Source organism: Babylonia areolata, chromosome 7 (genome assembly GCF_041734735.1).
Source record: "Babylonia areolata isolate BAREFJ2019XMU chromosome 7, ASM4173473v1, whole genome shotgun sequence".
NCBI classification, from domain to species: domain Eukaryota; kingdom Metazoa; phylum Mollusca; class Gastropoda; order Neogastropoda; family Buccinidae; genus Babylonia; species Babylonia areolata.
The window spans coordinates 43,078,565-43,105,884 of record NC_134882.1 but is presented as its reverse complement, the minus strand read 5'-3'; the positions used below and the strand labels follow the sequence as shown (position 1 = coordinate 43,105,884).

General features: G+C 43.0%; 1 protein-coding gene across 1 annotated transcript in view; it reads right to left on the bottom strand.

Annotated features, from left to right (window-relative positions):
* Positions 1 to 458: 458 nt before the first annotated feature.
* The window catches only part of LOC143284273 (protein diaphanous homolog 2-like), a 90,964-nt gene continuing 64,102 nt past the window's right edge, over positions 459 to 27,320 (bottom strand). The window contains exons 19-25 of the mRNA XM_076590964.1: positions 26,138 to 26,290; positions 24,373 to 24,502; positions 21,427 to 21,551; positions 20,429 to 20,593; positions 16,048 to 16,183; positions 14,445 to 14,561; positions 459 to 2,263 (exon numbers count right to left, since the gene is read on the bottom strand). Coding sequence (XP_076447079.1) covers positions 2,043 to 2,263; positions 14,445 to 14,561; positions 16,048 to 16,183; positions 20,429 to 20,593; positions 21,427 to 21,551; positions 24,373 to 24,502; positions 26,138 to 26,290 — 1,047 coding nt within the window. The 3' untranslated portion in view covers positions 459 to 2,042. The remainder of the gene's footprint in view (positions 2,264 to 14,444; positions 14,562 to 16,047; positions 16,184 to 20,428; positions 20,594 to 21,426; positions 21,552 to 24,372; positions 24,503 to 26,137; positions 26,291 to 27,320) is intronic.

The window sequence follows — 27,320 nt, the reverse complement described above, 5'->3', positions numbered from 1 at the left end:
ACAGGAAACAAGAGTTAAACCGTGTAATATCTTAAAAGTCATGCACCATCTTTCACTGCAGACAGTTGTTACATTTTCTCTCCAAGGAAACATGAGAGTCATGCATGCATCACACGCAGACCACAGGGTGTGAGGAGAACTGTGGAGGCGGAGGTGAAAACAGCAGGCAACACCTGGAACGGAATTGGCAAGCTCGCCCCAGGCTGAAATGGATGGAAGTTTGTTGGCGCCGTATGGTCTGGCCGGAACCAAGAGGACTGGGAGTTGTATCATGTATTTGGCTTTTTTCCCCCCTCAGACATCTCTAACTCCCATCTCTTGACGCTGGTGTTTCACACAAGAATCAGGAATTTTGCTGGAAATTATGAATTGAAGAAAAAAAAAATGTATCTAAGAAATACATACATACATATATACATATATATATATATATATGTGTGTGTGTGTGTGTGTGTGTGTGTGTGTGTGTGTGTGTGTGTGTGTTCATAAAAGCTTCAATTTTTTCTTGAAGAGAGAGAGAGAGCAATTTTCTTTCTCTTTTTTTTCACTCCTGATAACAAAAACCTAATTTTAAAGAAAAAGTTACAATTTACTGATGGAAAAAAAGACACAACAAAGTCTTTGTCTCCTGCTCAGTTTCAATTACCAGAAAGTGTCAAAGCATGTGGGCCAGTTTGCAGACAGTACACCACATCTGCTTCATATGGAAAACAAACCAAATGCCTGACCCGTGCATAGTCAAGCCAGCTGGACGGTCAGGCCTGCAGTCTCTGTCAGACTTAGGGGGCGGAAGTCAGCATCACTGATGCTTCTCAAAAACATGTCAAACAACATTCTCCCAGAGTTTTTTTTTTTTTTTTTTTTGCTGTTGCATAGCCAAAGATCTGGTCTGACATCCACCTGTCTGGAAAGATGTAAAGTATGGCATTCTGATACATTTCTGTCATTAATTCCTGGTTAAAAAAAAAAAAAAAAAAAAAAAAAAAAAAAGGAAGAAGAAGAAGAAAGAGAAAAGGCTATATGTAGTGAAGCTGAATAAAAAATCAGAAAAGAGTGTAACTGTTGTATACATCACTTACAAGCACCGAAGTATCTGTAGGAACACCTGCAATACATGACAATAAAACAATCTATACAGTTATATTGGTGATGGTATCAGAGCTTCAAATCATCCAAACTGGCCCAAACCACAGCAGACTAGTCTAATGATGAAGCGAATGAATATCCCAGCTAGGCTCCAATCCACATCAGTTCTGCAGGTCTTCATGTCATCTTTTAAGTACAGACAAAAGAGAACTGTTCCAATGCATGTACACCCTATGGACGCTCTAACCATTGTGTGTGCACACACTTAACACACACACACACATCAATTATGCTCACAGAAATATACACAAGCTGTCTAGCAGTACATGCCAAGCTAATTAAAAATTCCCATGATGATAATGCCACAAAAAGTCACAACACTGCTACAATAAGTTGTTTTCTTGACAGTCCATTTTGAATAGGTTTGAAAATTCCTCTTGTCCTTTGCTTTGGAAGAAAAGACGAGAAAAATAAATGTAATTCCTTGAATATCAAGGTCATACAACACTGTATAATTCTTTACAGGTGGAGGACAAAGAAAAAGCTGATAATATAAATCTTTGATTAATTATTCAGACCTAAAGTACCAAGGCTTTCCTGCTCAGTCATGAGATTTAAAACAAGAACATGAGGAAAATGTGGCTCCAAGTGCGTCTCACACCAGCGACTCTCACCATTCTCACTATTACCTAATATCCATATATTCTTGACAACAGGCACACGCACACAAACACACACACGCAAACACACACACTCTCACTCCCTCTTTCTGAGTCATTCATTCATTCGTCATAAATTTCTGAAGCAATGCAACACAGATTCTTCCCTCACACACACACAGACACACACACTGTCCAGCTGACAACAGCCCCTAGCCCCCCTCCCCCCTTGTGCCTATAAAACCTCTGTACAAAGTCAGCACGTGCAACACGCCACCGCCAACACGCCAGCCACCGCTAGAGCTCCTTCAGTCGTGCCAGCAACTGCTCCGCCTCGGACTCAGCAGCCCCCCGGTCCTTGGGTGGGCGCCGCACTCTCTCCTGGGGAGGGCGGGTGGGGGTGGTGGTGCTGCTGTCAAGACAGGAGTCGCTGAGGTCGATGTCGCGCAACGTCGACCCCGTCACATTCAGCAGGTCCTGGCGAGAGCGGGTCCGTGCCAGCTGAGCTCTCCTCTCCGCTGAAAGGAACAAAGCGCAACACAGTCGGTAAGATCTGATAGGACAGGACAGGATGAGATAAGATAAGACAGGATTCAGATGCAATAAGATGATTGTATTATCTCATGAAGAGAAATTTCACCAGGTGTGCCACAAAAAAAAACCCAGACAACTGCCCTAGACACATTTAAAATTTTTTTTTTTACATTACATGAGCATATATAAGACATGAGTATAAAAACATTGCACTTATTCACATAGTAATGAATAATCATCACAGTAAATCTGAAAAACAAGAACATTCCATATTAATACTGGACACAAAAAATTATCATATTGCACTTTCATTCAATGCCTAAACAAAACAAAACCTTCACACACTACACACACACACACACACAGGTCTTAAGAATTCAGAAGGTGATTTGAACATGGAATAAAAGTCATGAGCTCTTGATTTCCTATCAAACTTATGTAGCATCATCCTCTGTGTGTGTGTGTGGTGAACTTTATCACTGCCATTTTCTCCACTACCACAGGTGGCGCTTTGTATTGGACAGGAGCTGTATTTATCCCCCTCGGTTGTTCCCCACACCATATTCATTTTCAAAACAAAAAACAAAAAAAAAACAAAAACAACAACACATCTATATACCTGTCAAACTCTTCAACACCAAATCTAAACTACATGCATGCCTGTAACCAGTGCATCTGTCAACCTTTTTACTTTGTCTCCCTGCCACCCCTTCCCCATGTATGTGGTTTGCTCCAGGTAATATTCAAGCATTTCATATATTTTATGTATGTATACACACTGAATGACTCTTACTCTACATTCACCAATATGTGTGATGAGGACATTCAACAAAATTCCTCCTCTGTGAGTCTGATGCACTGTTCATGTATTTTACACCACTAATTATGTTATGGTATCAACCAAGTATTCTGTATTCTGCAAATGAAAACATGATATTCTAACTCGGGTGAAAAGAGGACGAAAGGTAACAGAAATACAATAAGGCAGTTTACAGAGTGCCTGATGTTTGGTTCTTGGTGCATGCATACTGATAAAGAAAAACACTTGTAAGTACAATCTAACTGCATACCTGAACCTACACACACTCACAAATAAACACTTAAATTAGTTAGGGATGAAACCAAAATACATGATACGCTTATGCACACATGCACTCAAACACACACAACCAATGAGGCATGAAACACACACACACACACACACACACACACACACACACACACACACACACACACACACACTTCAAGTCTAACATTACTCAAAGTAAAAAGACGTTAATCAGATGACAGAAAACCTTTAACATACACATACACACACACTCTACACACTCACATGCACACATGCTCTTTCTGGCAGCCTTACTTTCCATCGCCCACACAAACCTTCTTCAGTTCTTCATGTCAATTTGTCAAGCATAATGTTTTAAAAAAACACACAAAAAACCTAAACCAAAACTAAACAAAAACCAAACAAAAAAACTGAAACAGAATGCCCTTAAATAAACCCCCCGTAAAACATAAGCATGCATTTCCAGCCAATATCATATGAAGGGAAAAGACTTTACAAAACATGCACACACACGTGCACACACACACACACACACACACACAGGTATGCGCACATACAGACATCCACACACACAAACAAGCACACACAAATGAAACATGTGCGAGCACGCGCACACACACGCACACACAAACACAAAACTGGCACACACATTCAGTCCCACAGCACGCAGCACTGAAAGAGGTGAGTGACAGCCACACAGTGGCCGGACGCATCAGTCCTCACCTGTCATAAACATCAGTCCACCCTCAAAATATACAGAAAAGAAAAAAATACAATACTGGGAATGTTTATCTAACCTTTTTGAAAACTGCACACACCACACAAAGACACATGCATAAAGAAAAAGAGAGTGGGAACAGACAGACTGAAAGAGCAGATTGGTGAGGGGATCAAGGTTAAAGAACCCACAGCCATTTCAATCCATCGGGGCACTGAATTACACCTGCTGTGTCAAGGGCATGGCATGAGAAGGCAGGGCCCAAACCTCTCCTTCCGCAGTTTTAAGTCAGGTACCTATTCACACCTGGGAGGAATGAGGACAGTTTTAAGTCAGGTACCTATTCACAGCTGGGAGGAATGGGGACAGTTTTAAGTCAGGTACCTATTCACAGCTGGGAGGAATGAGGACAGTTTTAAGTCAGGTACCTATTCACAGCTGGGAGGAATGAGGACAGTTTTAAGTCAGGTACCTATTCACAACTGGGAGGAATGGGGACAGTTTTAAGTCAGGTACCTATTCACAGCTGGGAGGAATGAGGACAGTTTTAAGTCAGGTACCTATTCACAGCTGGGAGGAATGGGGACAGTTTTAAGTCAGGTACCTATTCACAGCTGGGAGGAATGAGGACAGTTTTAAGTCAGGTACCTATTCACAGCTGGGAGGAGTGAGGACAGTTTTAAGTCAGGTACCTATTCACAGCTGGGAGGAATGAGGACAGTTTTAAGTCAGGTACCTATTCACAGCTGGGAGGAATGGGGACAGTTTTAAGTCAGGTACCTATTCACAGCTGGGAGGAATGAGGACAGTTTTAAGTCAGGTACCTATTCACAGCTGGGAGGAATGGGGACAGTTTTAAGTCAGGTACCTATTCACAGCTGGGAGGAATGAGGACAATCAGACTAAAAATACCTTTCCCCAAGGACACAACACAATGTCAAATTGGGCCTCGAACCCTGAACACCGGATCAGAAGTCCAGCACCTAATTGATTTTGCCACAGTGCCTCCTTAGGAGGATGCAGGACTTTAACTACCCATCACTCCGACTCTCAAGGACAACTTAACCTTCTGGCCAACAATAAAGAGAAGCAACTCTCTCCATTTAAAAGGAACACACCTTCAAGTCAATGCTGGTTATGCTACCAATCAAGCTGGCACTCAGGCAATAAAACACCTTCAAGTCAATGCTGGTTATGCCACCAATCAAGCTAGCACACAGACAATAAAACACCTTCATGTCAATGCTCGTTATGCCACCAATTCAGCTGGCACACAGGCAATCCTTTACTCTCTTCGCCTTGTTCTTTCATTTCAGGCCGACTGGGTAACCAGTTTGTGACGATGTTAGTGAAAGCGTGACTGAGCAGTCAACTCCAGTGCAGATTTATTGCAATTCCCTCCTCCCCCTTTCTGTTTTTTTTTCTCCCCTGCCCCCTCATCTGCACCATTCCAGTTACATTACTTCTGTATTGCCGAGTCCCCAGTACACAGCCACACTCAGGTTTGTCTGTTGCACTCCTAATGTCAGCAGTCCACAGGAAGCCATCTATGTTAGGTCACCAGAAGGCCACACACCAGAGGAAACCCTGCACTGCAGCTGAGTCACTTTGGTGGTGTTCAGAAGTGCCTGTTCAAGTTTAATGTACTTAGGACACCACATACTAAGCCCCCTACTAACAACAACAACAATCGCTTAGTCGCGGAGCCAGTTGAGTGAGCAACCCTCCCAGAGCGGAGACAGCCATCACGTCCCTCAAATGACAGTCTCCCATGAATCTGCTGACACTGAAAAGTTTAACAGGACTCATCCCATGCAAGGAAGTACCATCCTCCTTTCACTTCTTCTCCCTGGTGTTTGTCCGAACAGAACCCCAGCTGAGTAAAGACTCACTCAGTCACTGACACATAGCATGATCTATAAATTGAAACATGTCCATGTGGAATCAAAAAGATCCACTCCCTCTGTTTCTCCCTCTCAGGTGAATATTGCATGTGCTCAACTTGCCATTTTTGGTACATTTTAAGCAAATTCAGTCTGAAATATTTTGTCACACAGACCTAGTTCAGAGTAGTCAGCAACATGTCACTGTTCAAGTTTGGGTTTTCCAGCTCTAACAGTCATGAACCTTCAACATTTAAAAAAATAACATAAAAGCCATCGGAGACTTAACTGAAAACAAGATCTGAGTAAGTAAGAAAAACAAAACAAAACTGGAGCACATACTGCTCTTTAATGAATCATGTCTGCTGAGTCATTGCATGACTGCTACTTTCTGTTATAAACCATCTCTTTACTTGGGACGGACAAGCAGAACGTTGGGGGGCAAGCAGATTTCTTTCTTTTTTTTTTTATCTCCTTGCCCCTAGGACAAGTAAAAATCACATGTGAAATTCTGACCCTGGGAGGACAGAAGACGAATGGAGTGGAGGGTATGAAAGGGAATCCAACCATGGCTGTACAAATCACCACTGACCTCCCACTCTACTTGTGAAAACGCTTCAACATGAGCGCACCATTTTACCAAGCACACACAAATGCACACAAACATACCGGTACACACTCACAAACACACACACACACACAAGACATGAACACACATACACAAACAATGACATCACCTAAAACTGAAAGGCATGAAGGATATCTCATACACACACACAGATAAATACACACACCATTAATAACAACAAAATTTGCAAAGAACTAAATCCTTGAAAATTCACACACACACACACACACACACACACACACACACACACACACACTAAAAACAACAAATATGCCCACAACTAAACCCATGAAATACATAACCATTCACAGAAAACAAACCAACACCCCAGAAAAGTGGAGAGAGGCATAAAGAAATATTGCAATAAAAGAAACTCAACCATGCACTACGCATAGCCCATTTGTGTACCCCTCATACATGATAGAGAAGGGGAAAAAAAGTGTGTCAAAACTGTCATACTCTCCAGTATTCCTTCAGGGAGGCAAGGTAAGAACAAATCAAGACATAGACAAATCAAGAATAATTCCTTCTTCTTTTTTCCTGCACATTATTTTCACTTCTCTGCCTGTTTAGCTGTGTGTGAGAAGGGCAGTGCACAGAGACACAGACATGTGCACACACACACACACACACACACAGATACACACATACAGACACAAACACAGAGCAGAACAGGGCACACTACAAAGTCTACATGACGAATTGTCCAACAGATATTTAGAATGAGTCCAACAATTAAAAATACTGGTGAGCAAGTGAGCGAGACAGACAGAGAGAGAGAGAAAGAGAGACATATATTGACAGAGAGAGAGAGAGAGAGAGAGTCAGACACACACACACACACACACTCACACACACATTGTCAGACAGACCAGTATTAAAGTAACAACAAAGACACAGTGGAGTGATGGCCTAGAGGTAACGCATCCGCCTAGGAAGTGAGAGAATGTGAGCACACTGGTTTGAATCATGGCTCAGTCGTCAATATTTTCTCCCCCTCCACTAGACCTTGAGTAGTGGTCTGGATGCTAGTCATTCGGATGAGACGATAAACCAAGGTCCCGTGTGCAGCATGTACTTAGCGCACGTAAATGAACCCACAGTAAGAAAAGGGATGTCCCTGGCAAAGTTCTGTAGAAAAAAACCCTTCGACAGGAAAAACAAATAAAACTGCACGCAGGAAAAAATACAAAAAAATGGGTGGCGCTTTCAGTCTAGTGACGTGCTCTCCCTGGGGAGAGCAGCCCAAATTTCACACAGAGAAATCTGTTGCGACAAAAAAGAGAAATACAATACAAGGCCAACAAAAGGACCACCATTTGCCTTTGACAGTAACACCGTGATGACAGACAAACAAAGCAGGAATCCAAACAAGCCAAATAAATCTCTGCTGCACTATCACAGCTTAACACATCAAACAATTTTTTTGCCACCAAATGATATATATATATATATATTGATCACAATCGCAGCTTCACACATTGCACCATTTTTCTGCCACCAAACAATATGATGATCACAATCACAGCTTAACACATGAAACCATTTTTCCGTCATCAAACAATACCATAATGATCACAATCACAGCTTAACACATCAAACCTTTTTTCTGCCATCAAATGATATAGCAATCACAAACACAGCTTAACACATCAAGCCGTATTTCCGATCATCAAACCACAACCACATCATTCATTCTTCATGAGCACCTGTATCTTTTGTTGTTTAAAGCCCAGACGACCACACAGGGCCAAATCAGGGCTGAAAGAAAACATAAACATTGGTCCTGTAAAACCTGGAAAAACAAAAAAATAAATAAAACAAACTAAAAAACACACAAAAAAACCAGCACCTCGAAAAGACAATTGGGTACAAGTACAGTCACATTCATGGCCACACACCTGCCACATGCCTCTGACGCTGATCGTTCCATCAATTTCTCACAAGGAGATTAAAAAAAAAAGAAGAAATAAATAAATTATATATATATATATATATAAAGCCTGAACACAAACATATTTATATATATCATTATCAAAACTGCACATAACACGCATACAAAACCAAAGACTGCCAACAGGCACCTCTCATGTCCTGGGTACAAAAAGAACAAAACATAGAAAGAGTGCCTTATTATCAATTCCACAGTAAGGAAAAAAAAAATATCCAAGGCCCCCCCCCCCCCCCCCCCCTCCTTAACACCCCCTCCCTCCCCCACCTCCAACATCCTCACAGGGACTAAGACGAACACAACAGCCAACAAAACAGCAGCTGCTCAACACAGAAACATCACGACAACAAACAACGCAAACAACAAACACACACGCTTTTTGTTATCTGTCGATTAATAATACTCAGTACTGAATATGATTCAAGTGTTTTACACTGTTAAGCATGCACAATTCCTTTATCCCTTACATGGCCATAATAATTCAGTCAGCTGACTGCATTATCATGTTCTTCATCAAGCATAGTGTAAGCTGTATTTGCTGTTATGAAGAACATGATTGTTATCTATTCTTCTTGTTCATATCAAAATGTCAGTATCACGTACAACAGCTGCTATAAACCTGCAGCCAGTTAGGTGGTGTACAAATCTAGTACACATTCACAAAAAAGTTAAGGACCACTTCATAAAATCAGCTAAGTTTTCAGTTTCAATTTAAGTGTCTCAAGGAGGCGTCACTATATTCAGACAAATCCATGACCCAATGCGCTTTGTCAGGCCTTGAGTGCATGCATATATATATATATCTATATCTATATATATGTGTACCTATCTGAGTAGATTTCTTCTACAGAACTTTGCCTGAGGACAACACTCTCATTACCATGGGTTCTTTTTCAGTGCGCAAAGAGCATGCTGCAAACAGGATCTTGATTTACTGTCCCATCCAACAACTAGACACTTAGTTCGATTTTCCAGTCCAACTTGGGAGACAGGGTGAGAGCAGGATTTGATCCCTGATTCTCACGGACTCTGTATTGCCAGAGGAGCATCTTAACCATTCTGCCACCTTCCTTTCTCTCTCTCTCTCTCTCTCTCTCTTTTTTTTTTTTTTTTTTTAATAATTCAGAGACGATCTGAATTATGCAGGCTGCATATAGTCTACTTCTGGACTCTCACTGAATACACAGACAGTTGTTGGGGTACACTTTTGGAAAAAAAACCCAGATGCTTCAGCCAAAAACTGACAGTTACTGAGAGGTTTATAAATGATAGCTGTGAATTTTCACTATAAAAAAACATAATAATAATAATAATAATAAAGTACATGTGCAAGAAAGCACTCTCTGATTCTGAGCGGTGCTCACTACATTAGCTACATTCACTGCTGTTTGTTTGAAATTCATCATTTCACAATGCCCCCAAGAAAAAAAATTTGCAAGTTTCCAAATGGTCCTGAACTTTTTGTGAACACTGTATATCAAACTGTGCTTTGCTGCCTTTGATTTAATCTGTTGACAAGCTGGCATTTCATTCTTCACGGCCACACAGCAGCAGTATACACACTATGAGGGTATGTTTGAAACGCTGTTTAAATGGTGTTAAGTCTGTTACTGAATAGCTGGATTAGAAGCCTGCACAACAGACGTGAAAAGGCCCCCCATGCATCATGTTCAAGAATGGTGGACAGTCTATTAACAGACAGCATGGCTAAAACACTTCAGTCAATGCCGGTTTGGTGAGGATATTTCAATGACTTGTTTGCCTGATGCATCCAGTGACACTGGAGCATTGACGTCCATGTTAATATGGCCTCAGATGTTGTGTTACAATGTGTGTGGGGGGTGTGGAGGGAGGAGAAGGAGGGGGTGAGGGGGGGGGAAGGGAGGCTTAAGAGAGAGAGAGAAAGAGAGAATGAGAGATCTCAGAACTCAGGAATATTTTTACTGCAAGGCCACCAGCCTGTCTGCAAAGGAGGTAGATACAACTGAGACACACAAGATACTGAAAACTAAAGGGGAAGGGACCAATGTCATGGACACAACATTTCATAACTGAAAAGGCAGACAAACATTTCTGGCTCATGACATTTCCTGCAGTAACTTTAAGGTTTTTGAAAAGTTATATAATCATGTCATTTCTTCTTCTCTCTTTTTTAAGGCGTAACAAATAAACATTGCCACAGAGCGAGTCATAAGCCTGTTTGAGAGAGAGAGAGAGAGAGCATGTGTGTGTATGAGTTTGAGAGAGACATACAGACAGACGCACAGACACAGAGTATGAAAGAGAAGAGAGACAAAGAGAGGAGAGAGAAAGGAGAGAGAGGGTGATGGTGGGTGGTGGTGGTGGTGGCAAGGGAGAGGACTGATGGACAGGCAGCAGTCAGTCACTCTGTCAGCAGCCCTCATGGCACCACAGCCTGCTGTGTTTGACAGCCCAGGCCTAAAAATACATCAGTGCTGTGACAGCCTCGTTACCCAGCTGCCATCACAGACACTCACAAGGGCGTGGAAAACAGCCCTGTACCTAAACATTCACTGCTACATCACCACAGGAGAGAAAAAAAAGAAAGAAAAAAAGGGAGAATGAGAGAGGGAGAATGAGAGAGAGAGCATGCGCTTCAACACTGCAAAATTCAGTTTAGCTCATTCAATTCTAATGTACACCCCCCTCCCCAAGCCCCCCCCCCCACACACACACACACACTCCACCTACCCACCCCCCTCCATCCCTCCCACAGAGTATTAAAAGAAAAGATAAACAAATAATATTTTTAAAAAAAAGAAGGAAAGAAAAAACACAACTAAAGCCTATCTGACAGACAACAGTAAGAATATCACAACACAAACAATTCTGCAAACTGAAAAAAAAAAAAAAAAAATCTTGAGCTCTAAGAAAACACACAAAGAAAAAAATTGGAACCACACACTGAAACGTTTGTGCATCTGAAACAACAACAGCCAGAGAGAGAATAAAAAAAAAAAAAGAAAGAAGAAAAACATTCCAGGCAGAAAAAGGACTTGAACATGTCAACATAACCACAACAAAACTCCAAGTATTTCACGTTGAGAAAAGTACAGAAAGAATAATGAAATAGTATTAAAAAAACACAAAAAAAACCACCCCAAGAAGAACAGGGACAAAGCTGACAAACACACACAAACTCTGAAAGAAACAAACAAAGCAGACACTGGGGCTGCAAGCTGAAAATAAAACATCCACAGAAATTCAGTCCACAACAATCTCAGCGATGGACTAGGGCACTGATGACACAACAAAGGCTCTGAAAGGAACAGAAATATTTTTCAAACAAACGTAAAGCACTCACACAGACTCTGAGAAAGAGAAGAAAAAAAAAGAAAAAGAAAAAAAGATAAGCATGTTGCACAGTCCAAATCATTCAAAGGGCCTTCTCAGAAAAAAGAAAAGACAGTATCATGGTCCTGAGCAACAGTACCATCTGGCACTTCCAGATTCATAACCACGAAAAAAACACAACAAAGCTATCAACGAGCAGCGATGATGACAACAATGAATGATGAAAGGTGATGGCGGCTCATGCAGAGTCAGACCAAGCTGTCAGTTCACAGACAAGCACGGTATGGAACTACAGGAGGTCATGGTCAGTAAACTGTGGTGAAGGTAATCACTGCGTTACTACACAGCTACACGCACACTGCATACTGTTTTCCCCACCCAGCCAGCCCTCGTCCTGAACAGTACTCTGAAAGTCCCCGGAAAAAAGAAAGGCCAAAACTTTTCTGCTCCCCCATGACTAAATCCTACAGTAGAAAATTAACTGTAAACATGAAATTTATCATCTTTGTAATGGTCATATTTTCATGACTCCCCAATGACTGATTTCCTACAGAAGAAAATCAACTATAAACATCAAACCTATCATCTTTGTGGTGGTAGTGATATCTTTATGTCTTCCCCAATGACTGAATTTCTACAGGAGAAAATTAGACTGCAGTGTCCATCTGACAACAAGAAGATGACAGGAGAAAACTAACAATAAACATGAAAACTACCATTTTTGTGGTGGTCATATGTTTTTTTAAACTCCCCAATAACTGAATTCCAACAGAAAAAACCCACATAACTCAAAACTATCATCCTTGTGGTGTTCAAATTCCTATTACCATTATCCATATCAAATCTTTTCATGTAGAGAGAGAGAGAGAGAGACTAAAGCAGTCATGGCCTGTTACACAAAAGGAGGAGAACTCCTGTTGCAAACAACAATACACTATGTACACAAACATGCCGGTCACATGACTGGTCACATGACCGCAGTACACAAAATGGACGGTGCCATGCAGAAAGGCAGAGAGTGGGGGGTCACCTATACAACTGATGATGAGGAACTGCTGTTGCGTCCACTTCGTGAACGAGCCAAATTCGACATCCGGTCTGCCGTTGCAAAGTACACCACATAAGTTATATGAAGAGGAATACACACAATGTTGAAACAAATATATATAGAATCTTCACAAGGAAACTGGATATAGATGCACAGACAGATACCGGACAAAAGTTCATGAACAGGAAAGTTTTCTTCACCTCTCGTACATGATGACTGATGAGTGTATTCAATGAGCACAAACTGTACCATGGCTAACAGAGAAATGCACACACTTTGATGATACAAAGTAAAACTTAAAGTATTCAAAAAAGTTCAGACAGCACGAACACACAGACACAGACACACACACACCAAGAAGAAAGCAAAACATGTGTATGTTCCATTCAACAACACATTCAAAAATCATACTGAAACAAAAATACACACACTGTGACTATTTAGTTTTTTTCAAAGATTCCTGTAACAGTCCAACTGGCCCCAAGACACAAATGTGAAAACAGTCCAACAACCCATTCAAAAACACTGAATGCAGCTGTATAACGTAACAACCCAAGAACTAGTCAAACAAAGCAACAGGGGTTCTCATGGTCAGTTTCCATGGCGAAGTGGTCAGCATCATGAACCGACAACCAGGGGTATGTGGGTTCCATTCTGACCAGATGTGTTGTTTTTTTCTCAGCCTGTGGATGGCCACCACCCTGACCTGAATGTGCTATGGACTCAAGTGGAAAGACTGAGACCACACAGTCAGGGGTCATCCACCCCACATTTATTGATTTATTTATTTATGTAAGCTTATCTATTATTTATTCCCCCTTTTTTCTCTTTTTTTTTCTCAGGGCCTGACTAAGTGCGTTGGGTTACGCTGCTGGTCAGGCATCTGCTTGGCAGATGTGGTGTAGCGTATATGGTTTTGTCCGAACGCAGTGACGCCTCCTTGAGCTACTGAAACTGAAACTGAAACCACCCCAAAGATGTGTCTTTGGGACCAACACTGCAGGTGCCTGTACCTCTCAACCCAGCTGACGCCGGGATAGATCATGAGAGTACAGTCTTGTCAAGGAGGTCCAAGTCTAAATGGACCCCCCACAGCAGCATTTTCATCAGCCCCATCATCATTCATATCATCATGAAAAAAAAGTTTTTCTTTTCCCTCAAGTCTGTGAAGAGTCAATGGGATGCCACACAGAAGAACTGTTCACCAGGTGGGCTGCATGGGTGAACTGAGCAGCACTAAGTTCATTTATCGTTAAGAATATTCCAAACTAAACAGTAAATTCCATAAACTTGGAAATATTGTTAACTTTAATCAAACTTAGCGCTTAGCAAAGATCGCCTCACACACAGCCCAGCCCAGGTCTGTCGGTTCTGTGTGTCCAGTCGAAACACACCAAAACAAAACTACCAAACTGCAGTCAAATCACAGAAAAACAAAAACATCCCAAATTGTGGAGCACCAACAAACCAACAACTCCAGAAAAGAAAAAAAAAAAAAAAAAAGCGGAACCGTCCCAACCCCCGCCCCCCTCCAAACAGATCTCTACACCCACCTCCTGCAGCGCGAGGTGTGCGTCGCTTTCCGTCCCGTTTCTCTCGGTTAACGTTGAAGGCGGAGCCTGTCTTGAGGGCCTCCAGAAGATTGTCCATCACACCCTCCTGGTCGTCATCTGGGGGGTAACACAGATCTGGGGTCAACTCAATGAAACAGCTGCTCCACCAACCACAGGGTTTGAAGGATTACTTTGTCATGGATGGAACCATGACAACAATGTGCTAAATGTATGTTTTATAAGCATTGAACTAAATGATAAAAATTCATAACATAAAACAGAAAAAGGTATTGGTCAACTGCCCACTGCAAACATAATTTCATCCATCAAGTGTCCAAATTTTTCTGATATTTGCAATAGATTGTTACCTAATACATATTCACGTCAAAAGTCTGGGGGGTTTTTTGGGTTTTTTGTCTGCAGGCTAAGAATATTCATTAAAACTTGCAATCTTGTGTGGGACACTTTCATGCAGATGAAAGAATGTGATGCAACACACATGACACACCCACATACACAAACATTCACACACAACAAACACACCCACACAAAACATACACATCCACTCACAACCCACATATCAACACATAAAATACACACCCACTCACAACACCCACACACAACAAACACACACACACACAACACTCACAACCACTAACAACACACCCACACACACCCACTCACAACATACACACACACACACAACAGTCACACCCACTCACAACATACACACACACACACAACAGTTACGCCGACACACAACATACACACCCATTCACAACAGTCACACCCACTCACAACACACACACCCACTCACAACATACACACACACACACACAACAGTCACACCCACTCACAACACCCACACCCACACACAACAGTTACGCCGACACACAACATACACACCCATTCACAACAGTCACACCCACTCACAACACACACACCCACTCACAACATACACAACCTCTCACAACAGTCACACTCACTCACAACAGTCACACACAACAGTCACACCCACTCACAACACCCACACACAACAGTCACACCCACTCACAACATACACAACCACTCACAACAGTCACACCCACTCACAACAGTCACACCAACTCACAACATACACAACCACTCACAACAGTCACACCCACTCACAACAGTCACACCAACTCACAACATACACAACCACTCACAACAGTCACACCCACTCACAACAGTCACACCCACTCACAACAGTCACACCCATACACAACCACTCACAACATACACACCCGCTCACAACACCCACTCACAACATACACACCCGCTCACAACACCCACACACAACCACTCACAACACACCCACTCACTTACAACACCCACACACAATATACACACCCACACACAACACACACACCCACACACAACACACACACCCACTCACAACACCCACAACCACTCACAACATACACACCCGCTCACAACACCCACTCACAACACCCACACCCACTCACAACATACACACCCGCTCACAACACCCACACACAACCACTCACAACACACCCACTCACTTACAACACTCACACACAACACACACACCCACTCACAACACCCACACCCACATACATACCTGTAGTCATGTCCAGAAGTGCTTTCTGTCTGGCTTTCTTCTCCTTCTTCTCTCGTTCAGCCTTCTCCTTGGCCTCCTTGGCCCTCCGGATCTTCTCCTGGGTTTCTCTCATCTTCACATTCTCCTTGATGGCTCTCTGTCCGTCACACATGAGGGGAAACAGTTTCAGTTTCAGTTTCTCAATATACGTTACACAACATCTGCTAGGCAGATGCCTGACCAGCAGCATAATCCAGGGTGCTTGTCACGACTTGAGTGCAAGCATGTATACTTGTTCACCTATCCGGGTTCATAGCCCTATTTCTACATTCCTTTAACTCACTCAGTACTGCCAGTCCTCTCTTCTCCTCTTCACAGACCCCTCGGATGTCCAGTGGGTGTCTGAATGACCCAAACTTTAGCTTCCGTTGTCAGAATTGTGGTATTCTTTGTCAACATTCACCTCTTCAGTATAAGAGCCTTCCGCTTGAAATATTTTGATGATGGTAATTCGGGGTGAAACGCTGTTAACGTTGTCTCTTTCGCCGTTCGTATGGAGAGAGTTAATGCACTTCAGAATTGTGTTAATGGTTTCTGATTATTATCATTATTATTATTGAATTGTTACTGTTAAATGTAATTGCATGTTAGTTATACATTTTACGGTAGTTTTCTAGTTTACTTTTTTTCTGTTTTCCTCTTCCCGCCCCCCACACCACCAGCCCCCCACCCCCCCCCCCTTCCTCCCCCCATGCCCCCCCACCCCCACACCCCCCCCCCTTTTTTTTTTTTAACGTCTAATATCACTGATAGTGAAAAGACGTTAAACTAAAGAATGAACCTATCCGAGTGGATTTCTTCTACAGAATGTTGCCAGAGGACAACACCTTCATTGCTGTCAGTTCTTGTTCAAAGCGCTAACTGCATGCTGCACACAAGACCTCGGTTTGTCATTCATCTGCATGACCAGACACTCAGTATGGTTTTCCAGTTAAACTTGGGAGAAAGAGCAAGACCAGGATTGAACCCAGACCCTCACTGACACTGTATTGACAGGTAAGTGTAATAACCATTCTGCCATCTTCCTTTCAAAAAGAAAAAACAAGAGAGGCAAGGCCTTCAAGACTCACTTGTGATACACTTAAAAAAAATCCAAGCTTTTTATGTATTGAGTATAATTTCAAAATGTAATGTTTAAGATGAGAAAGATCAGTTTAAAGCAAATTAAGTCCCCTAGCATTAATAGAGTAATTTCCCTTTTTTACTATCTGCACCAAAATGTTTGCAAAATAAGTAAAAATTCCATGCTTAGCAAAAGAAGTTCCTGTTTGAACAAAAAATGATAATAATGACTGCTCTTGTTGTTGGGTCAGAATATCAGATCAAAGTGCCAAGTTTAGAGAATACAAAAAATATAAATATAACAGTAAATGCAGTTTGCATATAATTAGGCTTCGTTTTATTATTTTTTTGTGCCCATCACAGAGGTGCAATATTGTTTTAAACAAGATGACTGGAAAGAACTGAATTTTTCCTATTTTTTTGCCTAATTTGGCAACTGACAAAGTATTTGCAGAGAAAATGTCAATGTTAAAGTTTACCACGGACACACAGACAACCAAACACCGGGTTAAAACATAGACTCACTTTGTTTATACAAGTGAGTCAAAAAAAAAAAAAAAGAAAAAAAAGGGGGGATCTGACTGCACGTCTGTGAAAATCTGACTGATCCTGCCATCAATCAACTTCCCAGATGCATACACACACATGTGGAGTGTGGCATGGTTGTGATGTGTCCATCCGTGTTTGTAAAGCGCTTACAGCTTGGTCTCTGACCTTGGATAAGACACTATACAAGTATCCATATCAGTCGATCAATCAATATACCTGCAAATAAAGAATTAACCTTATTCTTTCTTTTTGTCACACACACAAACATAGATATAACATCCTCTCCCCACCTTGTCATCCCACACAAGCACACACCTGAGCACATTCAGCCCCATCACCCAAAGTGTGGAGAGGTGGTCTAGTAGCTATATGCCCTGGGGCCCCTGGGCAGCATGCATCTAACACATGTAAAAGAATGTATGGCAACAAAAGGTGTTGTCCCTGGCAAAATTCTGTAGAAACATCCGCTTTGATGGTAAAACAAACACACTTGTGCTGCCCCTGGGGAGAGCAGCCTGAACTTCACACCCAGAAATCTGTTGTGATTAAAATAAAAAACAAACACACACACACACACAAAAAGAGAAAAGTTAAAAATCCCATTGCCTCTTCCAGCCATCAGGACAGTGAATTCATATCCACTGTCTCTAGAACTTGGCTTAGGAAGGCGGGGCCCCAATCCTCTCCTTCCGCCGTTTCAACCTTCCCCAAGTCAGGTACCTATTCACACCTGGGTGGAGTGAGGGAAGTTAGGTTAAAGCACCTTTCCCAAGGGCACATCACCATACCAAAGCGGGTTCTTGAACCCTGATCACTGGTGAACACTGGATCACAAGTCCAAGACCTAACTGACTGCCACGGCACCTCCTACACAACACATCCCTGTTACCAAAGCACCTGCTTTATCTACATACCTCCTATATGACACACACCCATAACCAAAGCTCCAACTTGACCTGCAAGCTTTCAATACAATATGCACCAATAACCAAAGCTCCTTCTTTACCTACAAGCCTTCAATACAATATACATCAATAACAAATGCTCCTGCTTTACATACAAGCCTCCAATAGACACACACCCCATAACCACAGCACTGCTTTACCTACAGGCCTCCTATACAACACACCCCCATAACCAGTCTCCTATACAACACCCCCATAACCACAGTCTCCTATACAACACCCCAATAACCACAGTCTCCTATACAACATACCCATAACCACAGTCTCCCATAAAACACACCCATAACCAAAGTCTCCCAAACAACACAGCTCCATAGCCACAGTCTCCTATACAACACAACTCCATAACCACTGTCTCCTAAACAACACACACATAACCACAGTCTCCTAAACAACACACACATAACCACAGTCTCCTAAACAACACAGCTCCATAGCCACAGTCTCCTATACAACACACCCATAACCACAGTCTCCCATACAACACACCCATAACCACAGTCTCCTATACAACACAACTCCATAACCACAGTCTCCTATTCAACACACCCATAACCACAGTCTCCTATACAACATACCATAACCACAGTCTCCTATACAACACCCCCCTCATAACAACAGTTTCCTATACAACCCCCCCAATCCCCAAAACCACAGTCTCCTATACAACACCCCCATTGCCACAGTCTCCTATACAACACCCCCATAACCACAGTCTCCTATACAACACCCCCCCATAACCACGGTCTCCTATACAACACCCCCCCATAACCACGGTCTCCTATACAACACCCCCCACAACCACAGTCTCCTATACAACACCCCCCCTCCCCCCAATAACCACAGTCTCCCATACAACTCGCCCTCCCCCATAACCACAGTCTCCTATACAACCCCCCCCGCCCCCCCATAACCACAGTCTCCTATACAACACACACCCATAACCACAGTCTCCTATACAACACACCCATAACCACAGTCTCCCATACAACACACCCATAACCACAGTCTCCCATACAACACACCCATAACCACAGTCTCCTATACAACACAGCTCCATAGCCACAGTCTCCTATACAACACAACTCCATAACCACTGTCTCCCATACAACACACCCATAACCACAGTCTCCTAAACAACACACACTCATAACCACAGTCTCCTATACAACACACCCATAACCACAGTCTCCCATACAACACATCCACAACCACAGTCTCCTAAACAACACAACTCCATAACCACAGTCTCCTAAACAACACACACTCATAACCACAGTCTCCTATACAACACACCCATAACCACAGTCTCCCATACAACACACCCATAACCACAGTCTCCTAAACAACACAACTCCATAACCAGTCTCCTAAACAACACACACTCATAACCACAGTCTCCTATACAACACACCCATAACCACAGTCTCCTATACAACACACCCATAACCACAGTCTCCTATACAACACCCCCCCTATAACCACAGTCTCCTATACAACACCCCCATAACCACAGTTTCCTATACAACACCCCCCACAACCAGTCTCCTATACAACCCCCCCCCACCCCCATAACCACAGTCTCCTATACAACCCCCCCATAACCACAGTCTCCCATACAACCCCCCCTCCACCTCCCTGCTTAACCACAGTCTCTTATACAACCCCCCCCCCCACCCCACCATAACAACAGTCTCCCATACAACACAACTCCATAACCACAGTTTCCCATACAACACCCCCCATAGACACAGTTCCCACTTTACCTGCAGGCCGTCCTTGAAGGACTTGAGGTCTGCGAAGAACTCCTCCAGTGCATACTTGTTGGGGTCGAAGGCCAGGTACTTGCTGAGGTCCTTGTGCAGTCCCTCCAGTCGCTTCATCATCGTGCTCAGCAGGTCATGCTGACCCTTCGCTGACCCCAGAAAATCGTCACGCCTGTTAAGGATTTTCTACAGAACTCTGGACAACAGTCAGGGTGCCTGTGGCCTGGCGCAATATTAACGCGGCTGTGAGCTCAGTTCACTCAACAGACCGTCCAGCCCAAGACTTTTCCTGTGTCAGTTGTGCTGAGGAAGGTGGTGAGAAACCACCTAAATGATTAAGTTCAAAAATGTTTCCTTGAGTTAGGAAACTTTCTTCCTTATGTATCCAGAATCAGAGAGCCAAAATCAACAAATTCAGGATTTCTCTCATCTGTCTGAATGATATACTGACCCAGTGTTTTCTGAAAATCATTCAGTTTGCAAGGACAAAAAAAAAAAAAAAAGAAGAGAAAAGAACATACATTCATACATAAGCAAATGCATGCACACACACACACACACACACACACACACACAAAGACTGAAAAATTCAATTAATCTTTTACCCCATTTAGCGACATGGAGGATTTCAGAAAATGACATAATCAAGAACACATGAGGTTTATCAAAACGTTTGCATCAAATAAGGTTAAACAAGGGCCAGCGGGACAAAGGGGAGGTTACCTATTTCCGGGAGGTTATCGGCCGTAGTTTCATTTTCTCCGCATAGGCGGATAGTAGTTTGCACAGGCAGGAATGTCAGACCCCTGCCGGAGTCTGCACTAGTTGGGTCACGGTTAAGTATGTGTAATTAAACAAGGGCTGACATTCCCCCACACACATACACACCATACAAGGAAACACACACAACCCCCCTCAATCCTACCCCCTCAACACAAACACACCCATTCCTCCCATCCGTCCCCTCACCCTCCATTCCCCAGCCACACAAAGGATATTTTCATGACAGCCGGGAACCTGTCGTCTTCGTCGGCACCCTTGCTGATGGCCTTGACATCCAGCTCCACCTGTTTGATCTGCTTCTCCATCTGCTTCAGGTTCTTCTGCATCATCTCCATCGACACTGCAACCCCCAGCATGTTGTGTAACGCTGCTGGTCAGGCATCTGCTTGGCAGATGTGGTGTAGTGTATATGGATTTGTCTGAACGTAGTGACGCCTCCTCGAGTAACTGAACTGTACTGAACAGCAACCCCAGTCCACAATGCTGTCAGTAAATGCCCAGCCCTCCCAAAACAAAAGTATGGGTGTCTAAATGTTAACACACCAACAGTCCACAAATCATGTCCCACCCCACCCCCCCCTCTACAAAAGTATGGGTGTCTAAATGTTAACACACCCAGTCCACAAATCATGTCCCACCCCACACCCCCTCTACAAAAGTATGGGTGTCTAAATGTTAACACACCCAGTCCACAAATTATGTCCCACCCCACCCCCCACACCCCTCTACAAAAGTATGGGTGTCTAAATGTTAACACACCCAGTCCACAAATTATGCCCCACCCCACCCCCTCCTACAAAAGTATGGGTGTCTAAATGTTAACACACCCACAGCCCACAAAGCTCTCGGGACAGCATGCCCGGCCCCACCCCTTCCCACTACCCCTCAAAAATGTGTACGGGTGCTCAAATGTTACACTCTGTACTCCATCAGTGCAGCTGCACTGCAGTTTCTGTGGACCAGCCCTACAACAGATGAGTGCACTGTTGAAGCCATATTTCATGCACAAAAATGCACATAACGTCATCACACACACCCAACCTTTTTAAATACACTGGCGAACAACACAGACGCTGATAGACAACAAGCTAAGAGCACTGAGTGCTATCAGCACTGAGAAAGCAATGGAACTGAACGTGCCCACTGCAGTGTAGAAATCCATGTACTGGGTCCAAGGGAAGCAAGTGGGTGTTACGGATAAATCAGTATTCAGAGTACAAAGAACTAAAGGTTAACTCTCTCCATACGAACGGCGAAAGAGACGATGTTAACAGCGTTTCACCCCAGTTACCATCATCAAAATATTGCAAGCGGAAGGCTCTTATACTGAAGAGGTGAATGTTGACAAAGAATACCACAATTCTGACGACGGAAGCTATAGGTTGGGTCATTCAGACACCCACTGGACATCCGAGGGGTCTGTGTAGAGGAGAAGAGAGGACTGGCCGTACTGAGTGAGTTAAAAGGTAAAAGGTCTCATAGCCTTGTACAGCCACTGGGGCAGTGAACTCCTATCCACTGTGTGTTGGGCTCAGCATAGGAACACGGGGCCCAGTCTTCTTTGTCCAATATTTAAAACTTTCCCAAACTGAATAAGCTACACCTTCACGTATGACCTTTTCAGTGTGGATTGTTTCATTCATAAAGCACAATATTATACAATACAATGAGCTGGCTAACACACACACTGACCTCTGGTGGCCTTCTTTGTGTGGATAGATGGTCTCATCCAAGAAGCAAACATAACACAACACAACACAACACAGCACAACACAACACAACACAATGAGCTGGCTAACACACACACTGACAATAGATGGTCTCATCCAAGAAGCAAACATAACACAACACAACACAACACAACACAACACAACACAACGAGCTGGCTAACACACACACTGACCTGTGGCGGCCTTCTTTGTGTGGACAGATGGTCTCATCCAAGAAGCAAACATAACACAACACAACACAACACAGCACAGCACAGCACAACACAACACAATGAGCTGGCTAACACACACACTGACAATAGATGGTCTCATCCAAGAAGCAAACATAACACAACACAACACAGCACAACACAACACAATGAGCTGGCTAACACACACTGACAATAGATGGTCTCATCCAAGAAGCAAATATAACACAACACAACACAATGAGCTGGCTAACACACACACTGACAATAGATGGTCTCATCCAAGAAGCAAACATAACACAACACAACACAACACAGCACAACACAACACAATGAGCTGGCTAACACACACACTGACAATAGATGGTCTCATCCAAGAAGCAAATATAACACAACACAACACAATGAGCTGGCTAACACACACGCTGACCTCTGGCGGCCTTCTTTGTGTGGATAGATGGTCTCATCCAAGAAGCAAACATAACACAACACAACACAACACAGCACAGCACAACACAACACAATGAGCTGGCTAACACACAATCGACCTCTGGCGGCCTTCTTTGTGTGGATAGATGGTCTCATCCAAGAAGCAAACATAACATAACACAACACAACACAACACAGCACAACACAACACAATGAGCTGGCTAACACACACACTGGCAATAGATGGTCTCATCCAAGAAGCAAACATAACACAACATAACACAACACAACATAACACAACACAACGAGCTGGCTAACACACACTGACAATAGATGGTCTCATCCAAGAAGCAAATATAACACAACACAACACAATGAGCTGGCTAACACACACACTGACCTCTGGCGGCCTTCTTTGTGTGGATAGATGGTCTCATCCAAGAAGCAAACATAACACAACACAACACAACACAGCACAGCACAACACAACACAATGAGCTGGCTAACACACACACTGACCTCTGGCGGCCTTCTTTGTGTGGATAGATGGTCTCATCCAAGAAGCAAATATAACACAACACAACACAACACAACACAACACAATGAGCTGGCTAACACACACACTGACCTCTGGTGGCCTTCTTTGTGTGGATAGATGGTCTCATCCAAGAAGCAGACATAACACAACACAACACAACACAGCACAACACAACACAATGAGCTGGCTAACACACACACTGACAATAGATGGTCTCATCCAAGAAGCAAATATAACACAACACAACACAATGAGCTGGCTAACACACACGCTGACCTCTGGCGGCCTTCTCGGTGTGGATGGTCTCGTCCATGAATCCCAGCATGTCAGGGTACTTGTCCTCCATCACCTGGGCCAGGAAGTGCAGCATGGTCATCTTGCCGTCCTGACTCTTGGTGTTCTCCAGCTGTAACCATCATCACCATCATCATCATAACCATCATCATCATCATCATCATCATCACCATCACCATCACCATCATTATCATCATCATCATCATCATCATCATAACATCATCATCATCATCATAACATCATCATCATATCATCATCATAACAAAGTGCTTCATGGTCATCTTGCTGTCCTGACTCTTGGTGTTCTCCAGCTGTAACCATCACCACCACCATCATCATAACCATCATCATCATCATCATCACCATCACCATCACCATCATTATCATCATCATCATCATCATCATCATAACATCATCATCATCATCATAACAAAGTGCTTCATGGTCATCTTGCCGTCCTGACTCTTGGTGTTCTCCAGCTGTAACCATCATCATCATCATCATCATCATCGTCACCATCACCATCACCATCACCATCATTATCATCATCATCATCATCATCATCATAACATCATCATCATCATCATAACATCATCATCATCATCATAATATCATCATCATATCATCATCATAACAAAGTGCTTCATGGTCATCTTGCTGTCCTGACTCTTGTGTTCTCCAGCTGTAACCATCATCACCATCATCATCATCATCGTCACCATCACCATCACCATCATTATCATCATCATCATCGTCACCATCACCATCATTATCATCATCATTATCATCATCATCACCATCATCATCACCATCATCATCATCATCATCACCATCACCATCATTATCATCATCATCATCATCATCGTCACCATCACCATCATTATCATCATCATCATCATAACATCATCATCATCATCACAACATCATCATCATAACATCATCATCATCATCATAACAAAGTGCTTCATGGTCATCTTGCTGTCCTGACTCTTGTGTTCTCCAGCTGTAACCATCATCATCATCATCATCGTCACCATCACCATCATTATTATCATCATCATCATAACATCATCATCATATCATCATCATAACAAAGTGCTTCATGGTCATCTTGCTGTCCTGACTCTTGTGTTCTCCAGCTGTAACCATCATCATCATCATCATAATGATCATGATGACAATAATGGTAGAAATAAAGTAGTGCAGCATCATGATAATCATGATGATGACAGTAACAATATTAATGATAATAATAATGATGATAACCCAAAACATGATGATGATAATGATGAAGATGATGATAATAATAACAACATCAACGATATTAATAATGATACTACTACTACTACAACCACTACTAATGATAATAAAAATAATAACAACAACAACAACAAAATGGAAAAAACATTATCAACCAAAAAAACATGGCAACAAAGACATCAAACTGAACACTCAATTGAAAGAAAACACAGAAGAAAAAACGAAAAGAATAATACATCAACAAACCACTACCAGGATTATGCACACACACATACACACACTCACATACACTCACACACACTCACGCACACGCACACACACACACACTCACGCACACACACGCTCACGCACATGCACACACACACACAAACTAAATAAGCTACCCCGAAAACAAAGATATAACATGGGAGGGGAAGGGGGGGGAGGAAGGGGAGGAGAGGGGGAAGGACAGGGGAAGGGGAGGGGAGGTAAGGGAAGGGGGAGTCACCTTGGACAGGAAGCTGATGTCGAAGCCGATGGACTGGGCGTTGCGTGACCCCGTGTTGAGGTAGTTGCCCACCATCAGCACAAGCTCCAACAGCTGCCGGAACCTGGCACTGTTCTTCACCTCCTCACATGCCTCCGTTGCTGCTACAAGGTCCTGCATACACATCACCATCATCAACGTTCACACAGCTGCTGAAATGATATGTTTCACCTTTTCACATGCCTCTGTCGCCGCTACAATGTCCTACACACACAATGTCACCACCCTTCATACAGCTGGTGAAATACTATGTTTCATACTTTTCACTGCCACCAGGTCCTACACACATTGTAACTAGCGTTCACATCGCTGCTGAAATACTATGTTTCATATTTTTCACTGCCACCAGGTCCTACACACATTGTAACTAACATTCACATAGCTGCTGAAATACTATGTTTTACCTTTTTCACTGCCACCAGGTCCTACACACATCATCACTACTATTCACACAGCTGGTGAAATACTATGTTTCACCTTTTTCACTGCCACCAGACCTTACTCACAGCCATCACCACCCTTCACATAGCTGCTGAAATGGTATGTTTCGCCTCCTCACACGCCTATGTCACTGCCACCAGATCCTACACACAACGTCACCATCCTTCACACAGCTGCTGAAATGTTATGTTTCAACTCTTTCACAATAGCTGGGTGGTTAAAGTGTTGGACTTTCTGAAGGTCCCGCGTTTCAATCTTGGTAACAGTGCCTGGCGGGTAAAGGGTGGAGATTTTTTCTGATCTCCCAGGATATTGATAAGTGCAGACCTGCTAGTGCCTGAATCCCCTTTGTGTGTATATGCACACAAAAGATCAAATATGCATGTTAAATATCTTGTAATCCATGTCAGTTTTCCATGGGTTATCGAAACAAGAACGCACCAAGCATGCACCCCCCTAAAAACGGAGTGTGGCTGCCTATGTGGCAGGGTAAATAAACAAAATGGTCATACAAGTAAAATGTTACATGTCTGTATCAGTGAGTATGTGTGTGTGGCTGAAACCTGACTGAATGATACAGGAAACGAATGATGAATGCCCAGTGGCAGCCGTCAGTCAGCTCTATGTAGGTAGGCAGCCTGCTGTGCAAATGACTCTGTGTTTGTAAAGCGCTTTGAGCTCGGGTTTCTCATTTTGGAATCAA